The 15,540-nt window shown below is 44.9% G+C and overlaps 3 protein-coding genes across 4 annotated transcripts; 1 reads left to right on the top strand and 2 right to left on the bottom strand.

The window, feature by feature from the left end:
• Positions 1-6: 6 nt before the first annotated feature.
• Positions 7-1,547, bottom strand: LOC133910486 (serine/threonine-protein phosphatase 7 long form homolog). The gene is made up of 3 exons (XM_062352867.1): positions 1,283-1,547; positions 863-1,203; positions 7-787 (listed from the first exon to the last, which is right to left on the bottom strand). Exons 1-3 carry the CDS (start codon positions 1,364-1,366, stop codon positions 7-9), a joined length of 1,206 nt encoding a protein of 401 aa, XP_062208851.1. The 5' UTR covers positions 1,367-1,547.
• Positions 1,548-3,932: 2,385 nt separating this feature from the next.
• On the top strand, positions 3,933-7,449 carry LOC133910963 (transcription initiation factor IIF subunit alpha-like). Of its 2 annotated transcripts, none has more exons than XM_062353202.1 (9): positions 3,933-4,350; positions 4,475-4,639; positions 5,000-5,154; positions 5,406-5,773; positions 5,992-6,107; positions 6,242-6,364; positions 6,478-6,687; positions 6,794-6,988; positions 7,149-7,449. In XM_062353202.1, exons 1-9 carry the CDS (start codon positions 4,165-4,167, stop codon positions 7,242-7,244), a joined length of 1,614 nt encoding a protein of 537 aa, XP_062209186.1. In that variant the 5' UTR covers positions 3,933-4,164; the 3' UTR covers positions 7,245-7,449. The 2 variants fall into 2 exon arrangements, with proteins under 2 accessions (XP_062209186.1, XP_062209185.1); XM_062353201.1 differs by having other exon boundaries at positions 6,233-6,364.
• A 2,361-nt stretch (positions 7,450-9,810) lies between these two features.
• Positions 9,811-12,096, bottom strand: LOC133912059 (receptor-like serine/threonine-protein kinase At2g45590). Its single transcript, XM_062354608.1, has one exon. It carries the CDS (start codon positions 11,973-11,975, stop codon positions 9,963-9,965), a length of 2,013 nt encoding a protein of 670 aa, XP_062210592.1. The 5' UTR covers positions 11,976-12,096; the 3' UTR covers positions 9,811-9,962.
• Positions 12,097-15,540: the final 3,444 nt, after the last annotated feature.

Below are 15,540 nucleotides of genomic sequence, written 5' to 3'. Positions count from 1 at the left end.
ACACACTTACTCATGCGCCCGTCCGGCGTCACATGGTGCTGGAACAGGCACCACCTGTCGGTACCCGAACTGCCTCTGTACACGTTCTGGAGAATATACTTCCACGCAGTTCATGTACAACAAGAAGCATGTGGTCAACCATAAGTCTGCGTCACGGCTACAAGAGGATGCCAGGAGTCCACCATCTGCAATTTCTTTTACTCGTGCCATACGCCATGGATCCCAATCCACTAGATCAGCGCTAAGGATGTCCAGGTCACTTATCACCCTGGAGTAGTTACCATGGTCTTGCTGCTGACTCCATCTTAGCCTGGCATGAATCCACCGATACCCCATCGTTGGCCTTATGTCATCTGCAATGCCATCAGAGATGTGAACTGGGTAGTAGCACTTGAGCACCCAAGGTCTGGAAATCGGGAGGTACTCCCAACTCCATAACTGTAAGAGATGTAAGCACCCTGTAATGGTTGCCTTCCTCTTTGTTCGCTGGGTTGCATCACACAATCCTCTGTAGGTTGCAGCCAACACTGCAGATCCCCAACTGTAAGATGTAGGCTCATAAGGATGTGACGCGAGGTGGGCTGCTAACCATACAATATGTGGGACGACATAATCGCCTGCCGTATTGCAGAACATGATGCCTCCGAGCAGGACGTATAAGTACACCTCATAGTGTTGCATAAGTGTATTCTCGTCCGCATCCAGTGGGCATGGACCGAACTGTGTCAGCCCATGAACCCAGGACAGGGAGAGGCCAGCATCCTTCCCGTCGTATTGCACACCAAACCTATAAGATGCAGATGGTCAATGACGCTTTAATAGCACTGTAATATTTTAAATGCATTACATAACAAATAATTACCTATCTGCAACATAACCCTTCCACTGCTCCCTTGCGGGTCGCGAAACTATTAACGGGGCACCCCTTATTGGCAGCCCGGTCAGCATGGCCACGTCCCGCAGTGTTACTGCCATCTCACCAAAAGGAAAGTGGAAAGTGTGTGTCTCAGGACGCCAGCGGTCGACGAGACCTGTGAGCAGTGCCTCATCAATTGCCGGGAGAGGTGTCCTACCACCGACCTCCATGGGAGCTCCGTCCATCATGAGAGCGAAAGGTAGTAGTCCCGCCCGTGCGAGTGGCTCGTGGAATCGAGGGTCCAACTCCTTAATCTTGTGCACACTCCGGGCTCGTAACGGACCCAACTGCATGAGTTATCCAATACATGTACAGCGTTAGTTCAAAATTCTCGTACCAATGAAATAGCACATATAAACGTGGTACCTGTTGTCCTGTGAATATCATCCTTCCCCTATGGTTCTCGTCGTACCGCTGCTGAAGAAGCTCGGGAAGACCACCATGAGCCATGATAATGATTTAAGGCTTCATGGTTCAACAAATAGGTGAACAACAAATTAGAATATATTACAAGCTTCATAATATTGTATCTGCTAAACAAAGGTACACGTAATTTTTTCTAATTTTACCGGATAAGGACATTCATATAATTATACTAAGGACACAATCTAATTACAATGTTGAAAGAAATTCATGATATCAAACTAATTAAATAATATAATTATATAGACTAATCAAATTCATATAATCAAACTAAGCATCATAATTAATTAATCTAAGTACTCTAATTTATCAAATAATTTAATTCATTTAATCTAATTAAATAAACTAAGTACTCTAATTAATTAATCTAAGTAATCTAATAACGTAATTAAATAATCTAATTTGTATAATCTAAGTACTCTAATTAAATAAACTAAGTACTCTAATTAAACTCTAAGTACTCTAATAACGTAATTAAATAATCTAATTTATATAATCAAAGTACTCTAATTTATCAAATTAATATAATTAAAAAAATGTAATTGAACGGATTAAACAATCTACTCTTGAAAAACTAATCTACTTCGAAACGGACTAACCAAATAAGCTAATTACTCTAAATAATATTACTAACCTAAGTATTAAATAGGTAATATAAGGACTAACCGGTACGAAAGCTAATTAAGTGCTTGCGTTGCTCCTCTTCTGCTGATGCTTCTCGCGTTCCTCTGCTCCCTTCTCTTCTCCCTTCTCTGCTCTGCTGCTGCTGCGACCTCAATTTATTCAGCAGACCAGCGATCTCTCCGCGTGTGGCGCCAAAAAAACACATGCATGCACCGGCCGAAAGCATCACGGGAGGGAAGGGAAAATTGATTGATGTGACGTAAAAGAGATTGATGCGACGCAGCAAAAAGCGGTGGCAAATCGGTCGGCCGGCGTATTCGGCAACTGAGGTGCCGAATACGGCCCACAGTGCCGTATTCGGCACCTCAGTTGCCGAATACGGTGTTTTCGGATTTTCAGTTTCCGAAATTCAAATTTCGGTATTTGAGATACCGAATACGAGTGCTAGATTTGCAAATACGTCGACATGTTGTCTATTTTCGCAAATACGGTCACGTATGTTGTCTAAATTCCCAAATTTGCCGTACTACTTGTTATGTGGAATTGCTTTCTCTTCTACCAAACTCATATACGTTATACGATATACATGAAAATGAATAACTTTGCACATCGGAAGTGGCCCTCTGTGTACTTGAAAACTCAGCAAGCTTTCTCGACAAAACAAACGACACCTTTGGCATGCCATTGACAAAAAAAAACACTACCCAATTCATTCTGACGCAGAAATATTTGCATAGTCTTGGCGAGAACAATACACCATGCTCTCTTCCGGTCTTCCTGTTCACTTGCCATGCAAACGTATCAATCTAGCGCCTGCAGTGACTAGTGGGGATACGAATTCAGATAATCGAACCACTTGCACACTTGCACGACCGTATGAATGCAGGACTGATAACCAGGCACGCTGCAGCACCCTGGCTTGTTTCTCTTTAACTAGCCAGTAGCCACTGCCCAATTGATTAACACGGGAAGCCGCGATATTTAGGAAGAAACATCGACAGATCGTGACGCATTAGGTGGTAGTTGTGGGTGACAATAATAACACCAATTATAGGCGTTAAACAAAACACAAAGGCTGCAGAACCGGCATTGTTAGTAGTTCAGCACTTCAACAGCGACAGCTACAGGGCTGATTGGTTGTGTATATAGTGTATTATAAAATTATCTTTATGTAGCAATTAATTACTATTTTAATTATAGTATCTGCTCATACAATTTCATATTCGATTAACTCAATAGAAAATTAGTTCGATTTGTTCAAACAATTACAATCAAATAAATATTATTTTTTAATAAATATAACTCAACTCAACGTATGTGTTTTAGATTGAATCTTTACAACTAATAAAATAGATCTCAGCACACGACTTTCGCAGAAATGTTGCTCGGAGAGTAAGACACCACTACACAAGATCCAGAGTCTGAGTTTGTGTGTAACGCTCTCGGTGTCTTATTTTCCCTCTGCTGCGTGCAGCGTACCTGTGTTGCCACGCGTGGTAGTTGGAGCAGGGCACAGATCAGCGAGGGCAAATGAGGCTCGGGGTCGGCGGTGGCGGCGTTCACATCTTTTTTTTAAGGATGTTTTATCATTGCCCGGTCTTCATTGGAGACTAAAGGATGTGAGACCGGGCTTAGAATCCTGAGCGAGCTAGACTCGCCGTCGGCGGTGGCGGCGTCCGCATCTTCTCTCGATCGAGTTCCTCGGCCGTGTTCAAGATTAAAAAAAAAACCGACTAGACCAAACTATGCCTGTCAGAATCGAATGACGACATAAAGAATCGCTGTCAATCCACCAGCTCAAAAACTCGGTCTCTCTGTGATTAAGGAATCATGAGCAATCCGGTGCAGCTCAAATGCTGACCACGGAACCTCGCACGCTCTCTTTTTTTTTTGGCAGGAGAGGGGGGGGGGGGGGTTTCATGAGCGATCCCGCTTCTGCCGACCGCCCGCTACGAGCCCATCGGCGGCACGAGCCCGACCACATCTGCCGCGCCACGGGTCGCAAGGCCCGCACGGCGCTTTGATTCGCCCGGCTCACCCCACGGCAGGATGCGAACCGACCCAAGCACCAACAGGCAACAGCTTCCCCGAACGGACTAGATTCGAACCCTCCCTGCCTTTTCTGTGAAGCCGTCACGTCGCCTTCGGTTCCACCGGCCCAAACGAAACCCTACGTAACGAAGCGAGCACCGAGCGGTAGCATGGGGAGCGGCAGCGCGGCCGCCGACCTGGTCCCGAAGGCGGCGTGCGAGGCGTGCGGCGCGGCGTCGGATCTCTACGTCACGGAGTGCCGGCACGCCACCCTCTGCCACTCCTGCGGCGCCGCCATGGCGCGCGCCCGCGGGCGCTGCGCAGTCTGCGCCGCGCCCGTCACCACCCTCATCAGGGTACACCCACCACCCAACTGCCGTTCCGTGAATCCCATATTCTTTCTTTCATTCGCGTGGGCAATGCAACTCATTAGTTTGGGTATTGTTTCCCGTAAACTTTCCTTGTTCCCACGGCACGCAGGAGTACACTGTTCGCGTGGATACCACCGGGGAGAAGGCCCTCTCAGTCGGCAGGTTCACCACCGGTTTGCCTCCCTTCTCGAAGAAGAGGAGCGCGGGGAGCAGGTGGTCTCTTCGTAAAGATGGCCTGCAAGTGCAAAGACGGCAGCTTACCGGGAGTATGCGGGTACTGGTTCCTCATCACGTATTATCACCATTGTTTCTGTTTTGACACAACCAGACAATGCTGAATATCCTCTGTTGATGTATGGAACCATAGTGAAACTGTGTTAATCCTCTAACGAGTCACGATCGGACGCCCAAATACTATTGTAGTTGTTCTGCTGTAGAAAATACCTGAGATCAATAGAACATTAGTACTACTATGCAGTTAGATATATATATCATAAAGGCATAAAAAGAGTTCATTCTGTTTATCAAATGGCAAATGTGTGTTACAAGATCCTTATGCAGCAACTTGTTCTGGGAGATTGCAACTAAGGACAATTACCCTGTTAACCATGAGCACACATATTTGACAAAACAGGAGAAATACTGCAACAGGAAGCCATGGATTTTGGAGGATGAGACAGGTGAATATCAGTATCAAGGCCAAGCCGTTGGCTCACCGTCTGCGACGGCTACACACTATTTGTTGATGTTGCACGGCAAGGAGTTCCATGCTGTTCCAATTGGTTCCTGGTACTCTGTCTGCTTCCCTCTTTGTTTTATTGTCTTTAAACAAACTATGATCATCCATCATGTCAACATGTATACCAGCAAGACGTAAGCTTCATGAGAGCCTATAAATTTTGCCAAGTCCCCACAAGGGACAGCAACGCTTGAAAGTTGCAGCTTAGCAAACTCTGTGCCAGAAAGCTCCGAAAATGATTTCTTTTTAGTATTGTCTTATTTTCACCAGAGCATCCTTACAGTTTCCTATGCGTTTTCAGGCATAACTTCAGTAAAATTGCGCAGTACAAACAGCTGACCTTGGAAGAAGCTGAAGAGAAGATGAATAGAAGGAGAAGTGGTGCATCTGGTTATGAACGGTGGATGATGAAGGCAGCTGCAAATGGGGCTGCTGCCTTTAGTTCAGATGTGAAGAAGCTAGACGATGTAAAGAGAGGGGCGGCTGGTGGGGTCCACCCCAATAAAGGAGATAGGAATGATGATGGGAATCAATCAGACAAAGGTGAAGAGGACGAAGAAGAGGGAGCTGCAAGGAAAAACAGGCATGGGCTTACTACAAAGGGCATGGAGGATGACAAGGAAGGCGGAAAGGACAGAGACTATGATCTGGATGATGAAATTGAGAAAGGTATATTGGTCAAATACTACTACTTTGTTAATACTCAGATTTTCTGAGATTCTGCTCATATTTATACAGTATACGCACATGCTTTTACTGTTATTCCACAGAACTATTCAAAGTTTCACACCAGTAGGAATAAAAAGACCATATACCATATTACTATACCCATGTTTCTCGGTCTTCAATAAGAATCTTAGCTTGATTCTGGAACCTTTCTTTATCAGGTGACGATTGGGAGCACGAAGAGACCTTCACTGATGATGACGAGGCTCTGGACATTGACACAGAGGAAAGAGCTGTATTAGCTGATCCTGAGGCTGCTCCACCAGATATTAAGCAGGTATGCAAAGATATGATGCGCTTGCTGCAATATGCTGCCAGTACGCTGTTTACTAGATCTGCAGATGCTGCCGCATTTACCAGAACTAACATCGATAGATTTCAAATGTGACTTCCTGATCATAGTACACACAGGATGACAACGAGAATGAACTAGGCGGCAGCGGCAACCTGAGCAAGTCCGGTCAGGAACTAAAAAAGCTGCTCCGGCGAGCTGCTGGGCAAGATGAGTCTGACAATGACGACAAAGACACAGATGTAAGGATCACCAATCCTCTTAGAATTTGCATATGCTGTAAAGGGTGTGAATTGCACAAGCACAAGCAATCTTGTGGAATAAAATTCATCTTTGTTGTTGTTTCATCCAACAGGAAGATGAGCCACCATCGCCAGTACTTGCTCCAAAACAAATGGTTCAACCCAAAAGTGAACCAGGGGATAACAACCCTGCTAAACCAACACTGCCAGTGCATGCTCAGAGCACTACACCTGCATATCAATCCACTCAAAAGAGGAGACCAGGGGGTGATGATGCAAATATTTCTAATGGTGCAGCCTCCAAAAAGATAAAGATGGAACCTGTATGTAATTTCTTCCCTTTGCACTTACATGTGAAATTTAAGTTTCAACCATCTATTAATGCATTGCACCATATTCTCTCTCTTAAAATTGTCGTATTTGGTATAGGAAACCAAAACATCGGTTGTTAAGGATGAAACCCTGCCTTCTTTGGAACCATCTTCAGAAGCATCTCTTTCAGCAAGCACCACAAACTCATCACCCATTACAGAGGAGGAAGTCAGGACAGTACTTCATGCAGTTGCACCTGTCACATCCCAAGATCTGGTGTCTAGGTTTAAGTCTAGAATAAAAACTCAAGAGGTAGTCTGCTTCAGCTTTGTGATGCCTTTCGTTCTTAATGCGTTCCAGTACATTTTAAGTTTTCTCATAGTAATTCGGGATTATCGCCGATCCATTTCAGTCAGTGATACATTGCTAGTGCATGTTCAATATTTTGACGTCTTCTATTTTCGTGCTGCAGGACAAGAAAGAATTTACTGCCATTCTGAGGAAAATTTCTCACATGCTTAAGACCAACGGCCGTAACTATATCCTCCTTCGGAAGGAATACAAGTGAACATACAAATTTAACCACCTGTATATGCTGTTATAGTGTTACGCCCCTCTAGAATAGCATGTCATCTTTATATCTGAAAATCATATAGTTCTTTTTAGAAATGCAGAATACAACAGTGTAACAGATATTTCTTGATGCAGATTATTTATGGCTCAGTGCAACAAAATAGATTTTTCTCTCGTACTGACTGACTTTATTAGCAACTCAAGCTGCCTCTTGTCTGTTTATTTTTTCACTCTACTTCCTGCTCACTCTTTTTGTTCTTTCACTTCTGTTCTCCCCTGCATTGGGTAACAGCAGCAGTGCACGAAATGTTCTTGATATGCATTTTAATGCTAAAGTTCCTTTTGTTCGTTGGATTGATGATCCTCCAGACCTCAGAAAACAGCTCATAACTGAATGATAATTGATGATGATAAATGCAAAGGGCTGGAATAAATGCATGCAACTTTAACTGAGTAGATAAAGATTAGGATAACCCAACACGTCGAATCATCAAAGCTCATAGAAAATCACAGTACAAGCATGATTGATGTTTTTTCGCTTTTATTGTGGGAGAACTACGACAACACATTGATTTGATAAAAAAAATGACGATGGTACTATTCTCATGGAAGGGTTATTTGTTAATAATGACATCAGCAAAACTCTATGAGCAAAGCAACTAAGCAATCAGCACAAACATTTGACTATTCAAGAATCACCCCAGAATCAACAATGATTTAACAAACAGGTTAAAGCTGGATATAGGAAAGCATTCACAGACCTGCTGTTTGCCCCAAGGCAAAATTTCCTCTTTTGTTCATCCTCTCAATTGTAATTGACCTAACAGCAGCATAAACTGAACTGGAGAAATGATCAGTTTGTAATAAGTTTAAAATTTTCACCTGCTGGGTCTTCTTGTATCAATTTGCAATGGTCACCAGTTAGGCAGTTAGCAACAGTAGAGTCCTACTTACACCCTTACATAATCAAGGGATTGAGAACAATGTCATCTTCCTAATCAATATCAATTTGCCCACAGATGCATATCGCAACAGCTTCCGTATAATACCCCTTTATGACATCGTCCGACCAGTTGTTTCTGTACCATTGATACGAAAAGTTGATTACAACAGCAACAACAAAGCCTTTTACTTTAAGATAATTGTATATCGCTCCTGAGAAACACAGACCAGACTACCTTCCATTGGTCACAAGTCACAACTTTCATATAACTTAATCCACCAAGATTTGATCACTGTGTCAAGATGCTCTCAGTAAATGGGCAACCCTTATCTGGTTAATAAATTTTTTTCTTCAAATGCGCTGAAGTCTAAACCTTAGGCCGTGTTTGTTTGCTGGTTCTGGTTCTGCTTCTGCTACTGGCAGAAGCCAGAAGCCAGAACAAACGAGGTTCTGGAGAAGTGGCTTCTCCTCTCCAGAAGCCTGCTTCTGAGGAAAATGAACTAAAGCTGAGAAGCTCGCTGAGATGTGCTTTTTTGAGAAGCTATATGCTGAGAAGCCAAAAATTTATTGTAGAAGCCAACAGTTTATTTCCAAAAGTAGCTTTTCAGACAAGTCAAAAACACAACTTTTCAGAAAAACTCAAAAGCAGAAGCTCAAACAAACACAGCCTTAATATCTTAGCATGTTAATGGTTTGAGTTTCCATTTGTTTTCCATTCAAGGAACCAACCACCAGGAAAGATTGAATGAATGCATAACAAAGTAAAGAACCGCAAAAGGGCGGAATTAGCAAGCAAGTTGAAATTATACATACCATCCGATGTACAGAGTAGTTTCAACAGTACAACTACAAGAATTCATTAAAATACTTTCATGTATAAGGAAAAATTCATGGATTCTAGTAGTGCCTACCAGCTTGGACTTTGCATACCCATCATTGGTAGTCCTTGCTAAAACATAACCCAGAATCATATCCCAGGTTCAGACTTGAGACAGCCGAGCTCACTTTAGTGGCATATGCCTAAACTACTGTTTTTTTGTACCAAAACCATGACCACACTAGCAAGCATGACAAAAGGCCTTTTTTAGATAGTACAGTGGCCTGCTTGATTTTTGTTTTTGAAGCTGTTTGAAGCCAGCAACCACGTAGAATATACTCTGGAGAAAAGTGACAGTGCCATCTCAGTGCAAAGAAAAAGTGAAAGGGAATGGTGAACATGGAAAGCTTGAAACCATCACGCAAGTGTGCATGCTTGTTTAGAAGAAAATAGTTGTCAAAGATGGGGAAGTACACGCTGCGCTCAGAGGGCCCGGCAGGGCACTACATCCAAAACATGTCCAAAGCAACATGTTTCCCAATCAACCAGCAGAAAGAAGAAAAAAAAGGAAAGATTCCAGCCCACAGTATTCTTATATGATCGTCTAGCATCCAATCAAGCATGGCACTCCTATTCTTAACCAAACTACAACTAAGCATGTGATTAATGGGGACACAGTTCTAGTCAATTTGGACTGAAATTCGGAGGTTTTTGAAATCAATTGATTAAATGGATAGAAAATGAGTTGGCACAAAGAATTACCAAACTATGACAATCCAATTGATTAATGGAACGCAGCAGTTCTTGTCAAATCTGAACCAAATTGGCACTGTTTTGTCCCATCAAGATCTTTACACACCAATCAATTAAACATATAAATTAGAAGTGGTGTACACGAAGAAACAAGCATAACAATAGAAGGCTGACACTACCTTTTTCATCTAACCAACAAACTAAACTCGCCGACCTTTCTTGCGGGACTTAAAGGGGAACCCACCAGGAGGCGATGGCGAGAACTCTATTGGAAGACGTGGTGGCTCACCCTCACCAGCGAGCATTTCAAGCACCTCTGTGCTTGATGGGCGTCGAGCTGGTGACCGCTGGATGCAAAGGAGTGCAACAGTAATGCATAGTAGTGCTTGGTCTCGATCAACATCCCGCAGCGCAGGGTCTACAAGATCAAGTAAGCGGCCAACTTGAGCAAGATGCCTCGCCCATGAAATGAGACTCGCTTTCTCAAAATCTGACATTGGTGAGGTTGTCATTTGGAGCGGGCGGCGTCCAGATATAAGAACTAACAACAGCACACCAAAGCTGTAAATGTCACATTTCTCTGATAGAGGCCCTCCACCGCCATACTCAGGAGCCACATAGCAGACTGTGCCACGCATGCTCGGCGTGCTGCTCACTGCTCCACCACTCTTGGGCACAAACTCCCCACTAGCCCAATCCCTGCTGCTCCTTCTCACACCGTCCACCCACCAACCGATGCTGCCATTCCCATTGCTGCTCCTCCGGCTCCAGCTTTTCATCATTCTCCACCTTGAATGCCCCTTCTCCTCTAAGTCACAATCCCTCTCCCACCACTGCATACCAGACATCACACCAGCGTCACTCTTCGACTTAGCAAGCATCCGCCGTTTTTGCTTCTTAGTGAGCTCCTCAGCATACTCCTCACGCCACCACTCGCGTGCCCTACGCTTTGGCTTCTTCCTCTCTGTAGAAGTAACAGGGGTGATTGCAGATGATCCCGCAATCCAATCGCTCTTTGGCCGCTCCTTCTTGATTTCCGATCTAATCCATTCCATCACATAGTCCTTAACACCGCCTCCGCCACCACCACCATTATCCTGACGCCACCACCAGTCACTCCCAGTCCCTGATGCTGCAGCACCACCACCATTGCAGCTTCGGCCATTAAATCCGCTACCAACACTAGTCTTGTCACATCCGGAAGTGGATGCGGCCTCTGCAGGAGACGCTGTGGTAAACGCCTCATCATCCTCCAGCGACTTGGCAGCATTGTCTTCCCCATTCACTACAACAGCAGCTGTGCTCTCGCCAGCCACTGACACATCATCATCACATCCGTCGCCGGGATTGCCGTTCCCATTCGCATTGCCACCAATCGCACCGCTCTCCAACTCTTCCTCTTCCTCAGACCTGATCCGCGCGAGGCCGAAATCCGCGAGGCGGGCACGGAGCTCGCCATCCAGTAACACGTTGCTCGGCTTCACGTCTCCATGGATCACGGGCGGCTGCACGACGGAATGGAGGTAGTGGAGCGCGGCGGCCACGTCGCGGGCGATGGCGAGCCGGCGCGGCCACTCGGCCACCAGCTCGGGGCACCTCTTCCCGAGCAGCGCGTCCTGCAGTGACCCGTTGGGCATGAGCTCGTACACCAGCATCATCCGGCGGCGGCGAGGCTGCGCGGAGAGCGAGTACGCAAACGGGAGGAGGATGGAGGGCACCCCGCCCCCGTGGGCTGGGGCGGCGCAGCCGAGGAGGTGGGACGCGAGGGAGAGCTCATTGTGGAACTCGCGCTCGCCCTGGAGGGACCCCGCGGCGTCCATGACCTTCACGGCCACGGGCTGCCCCGACCTGGGCAGCGCGCCGCGGAAGACCGGGCCGAACCCACCCTGTCCCAGCTTGCTCCCCGCCGCGAAGAAGCCCGTGGCGCGCCGCAGCTGCTGGTACGACAGCCTCCGCAGTGCGGCCGCCGGCTGCACCGCCCCAGTCCCCGCCCCGGCGGCCCGCTTCCTCCCCCTCCTCATCCTCCACAACAGCACCGCGACGAAAGCCACTAAGATCAGCGCTGCCGCCGCGGCCGATGCCCCCGCCGCGGCCGCGGAGGCCACCGGGGGGTGGCGACGCCCGCGGGATCGGACGTCGCCAACGAAGGCGTCCGCGGCGGCGGCGGCCGGAGACGGGGAGGGGGAGGGCGGCGGAGGCTGCCGCGAGGGCATCGCGGGCGGGGGGAGGTTTAGCGGCGGGGGCCGGGGCGGAGGGGAAAAGACAAGCGGAGCACCGCAAAGCGAAGCAACGGACTGAGGCGAAAAGTGGGTTGGCTTTTCGCCATTTCTCAGATGCGTGTGTGCACCTCTCCGGTACTCCCATGGATTAGAGAGTAGGGGAGAATCCTAGGCCTCTGGTAAGTGGGGTCCATTAAGTCCATGGCCAACTGTCAGTGGGTGGGTGGAGCGCACAAGATCTGCATAGCGTAGATAGCGACGTGGTGGGGGTGGATATAGATAGAGTAGGGATGTTAACAGGTCGGATTGGGATCGGTGGAGCAAAACTATCCGATCTCAAATCGGCTAGTCTCAGGTTGATCCGAACCTAATATGGTAAACGAGCGAAAACTAATACTTAACTCGCACCCGTTGAGTTTTCACTCAGCGCCGTCAAGGCTCGGCAAAACAAAAGCTCAGAGGTCTGTTTAGTCTCTCTCCTCCGCTGCGAGCGCAGGTTGTCGAGAGAAAGCAGTGCACGGGACCCAACACATGGAGCAGAGCATAAACTAGTGAGAGATTTGGTGGACGAATTAATCAATTGAGAGATGAGAGATACTCCCTCATTTAGTACTATATAGTATTTTTTTTACCAAACACATAACTTTAGGTAAGGATTTTTGACTGAATTAATATGATCAATATAGTGTTCGACACTGTTCGGCATTATCCATCTATATTTAATTTGATATTCAAAGTATTTAAAATATCTAAATATTATATATTACAAGAAAACCTATTATAATTTCACTTAAAAATATTATAATATATAGATAGATTGTTATACATCTGTAGATAAATAATAATTGCACCTATATACTATTTAATGTGACGTGTGAGGATGCAAATGAAGTAAAAAAATTCTATCTATCTGACCGTCCGAAGGAGTCTGAAGCAAATATAGGATGACCGATATCTATATCCAATACTATCCATGTCTGATCCAACTTCGAGAAAAAAATATAGGATATGATATAGAATCAGCGATATCTGTCAGTATCCGATTCGATTGCACCCCTACATGTTGTGCCTACTAATGGTTTGGCTTGTTACATTCTTGATATTTGAGGAAGGACACTGTAGAATGATTTTTGCTTGGTGCCATAGCTCCTGCGTAGCTTTAGTCCGAAATTTGAAATATCCGTCCAAAACATATTTGGTGCTTAAACATGGGAGATTCTGATATCTTCTCCTAAACCCCGTGTGCAACCCTTTATTTTCCATATTGACAATAACCAACTTGCCTCAAAAGACTTGCATAGCTCATTAGCTCCACTTGACCTCAACATGGATCTCCATGAAGATGAAGGAGGAGGAATCGCAGAGGACAACCTAGACAGCGCTAGGTGTGAAGATTATGGACAAGTAGTTTTGAGAGCAATTGACTTGAATGTTGTGCCTCATGAAGAAATGGAGTTGGAAGCTCCTCGTCAAGATTATGGCCGAAGAGTTTATGCAGATATTGATTTGAATGTGATCCCATAAGAAATAGAGGAAGAAGGTACTCAAGGATGGACACCTTCGGATGGTAAGTTCGCAAGTTCCCCTGCTATCCTACAAAGTATTATGTCATCCTTTGCTTTTCTCTACTGCTTCCGCTGCCCGTATTCCTCGTCGGAGCTGCTGGCGAGTCCGTATCATTCTCCTCTGTTGCCTTGCCATCCTCCTTACCTTCTGCATCCCAGCCCTCTTGCCAAGCTCCTGATCTGTAGCATCCCCCATAAATCGAGGCTAGACGGTGGTAGTGTTAGTGCATTCATCATTGCATACTTTGCTCATGTCCAATTTCCTAGCTCGTCGCCTGTCTTTTGCTATTACTCATGTTCGTTTCTTAGTGTTGTGATGATTTCACGTTCTGTTTCTAGTCACATTAATTGCTCGATAGGAGTATTTACTTGCTGATTATATGAATTGGTACTAGTTGATCGAATAATTTATCTACATTTCAATGAACAATATTAGGCAAAATTGGATCTTTCGTTGTGGCTATGTAATACTTTTCAAAAGTTCTTGATGAGAAGTATACAATTACAATGCTAGATAATTTTTTTCTCCGATTCCACATGTCCACAACATTTTTCCTTGTCATTTATTCAGCTCGTGCAATTTAATACCGTTGCAAGAAGGAACTCCCAAATAATAGGAGGAAGGAAATGTATGAATCTTTGGTGTTGAGAAGTATTCGTATTAAAGGGAAGCTTACTGGAGATATCATAGCAAAGATTGCAATTACATGCGATGTAAGTAAACGGACAGTTAGGCACATATGGCAACTTGGAAATCGTTGTTTCAAATAGGGTGATCCTATTGATGTTTCAAAGAAAAGGTCCAACTGTGACCGCAAGAGAACTCTCATTGATCTGAGCTTGCTGTATGGTGTTCCTATGTCAAAGAGAACACCACTAGATGATTTGTGAGGCCACTTGAAAGTTAGCAAAAGCACAGTCGGGAGGATCAAGAAGAAAGGTCTTATAAAGCATCACTCGAATAGCATAAAGCCTTTGTTGAAGGACAAGAATAAGATAGGAAGACTACAGTGGTGCATTTTCATGCTGGACCCAACTAGCATCCACATAGACCCAATTTTTTAGGAGTTCTCCAATATTATTTATATAGATAAAAAATGGTTTTATCTTACAAGAAAGGTTGACATATATTATATTCTTCCCGATGAAGTAGAGCCTCATCGAACATGCAAAAGCAAAAACTTTATCCCAAGGTAATGTTTCTATGTGCTATTGCTCATCCAAGAATGGATAGTCAAGGAAATTGTACTTTTAATGAGAAAATAAGATGTTTTCCTTTAGTTACGTATAAAGCCGCTAAAAGGTCAAGTAAAAACCACGTCGCTTGGACCTTAGAAATGAAGCCTATTACATCTTTTACAAAAGAGGTGATCAGGTCCTTTATAACTGAGAATGTTCTACCTGCAATTCGAGCAAAGTGGCCAAGTGAAGATGCTGGGAAACCAATATTTATCCAGCAGGATAATGCCCACCCTCATATTGATCCAAGTGACCCTCTATTTTGTGAAGTGGCACGGCAAGGTGGACTCAATATACAAGTAATTTGTCAACCACCGAATTCGTGAGACTTCAATATCCTTGATTTGGGTTTCTTTACAGCTATTTAGGCCATTCAATATAAGAAGATTGCAAGAACAGTGCATTCTCTTGTTACTACTGTGTTGAGCAAGCATTTTAAGAATATTCACCAACATTGTCAAATCGGTTATTCATGACTTTGCAGCTTGTCATGATAGAGGCCATGAAGGCTCAGGGCGGGTGTAGGGACCAGGTGCCGTCCGGGAGCTATAACCTAGGTGGTTGCTCTAACGTGGACTAAGGGTGATATTTATGTCATTAATACTGTAGAATAAAAATCTTTTGTACATAGTTTGGTCTCTCTACCTCGTTTACTTTTTCGTATTTAAATACTTACAATTTACCTTTCTAGATAGATTACAATCTCTTTTGAACGGTAGAGTAGACACACTAGATAAATCTAGAGCATATATAGA

The sequence above is a fragment of the Phragmites australis genome, chromosome 3 (assembly GCF_958298935.1).
Source record: "Phragmites australis chromosome 3, lpPhrAust1.1, whole genome shotgun sequence".
Classification (NCBI taxonomy): domain Eukaryota; kingdom Viridiplantae; phylum Streptophyta; class Magnoliopsida; order Poales; family Poaceae; genus Phragmites; species Phragmites australis.
The sequence above is the reverse complement of the archived record's forward strand: the minus strand, read 5'-3'. Positions and strand labels throughout refer to the sequence as shown.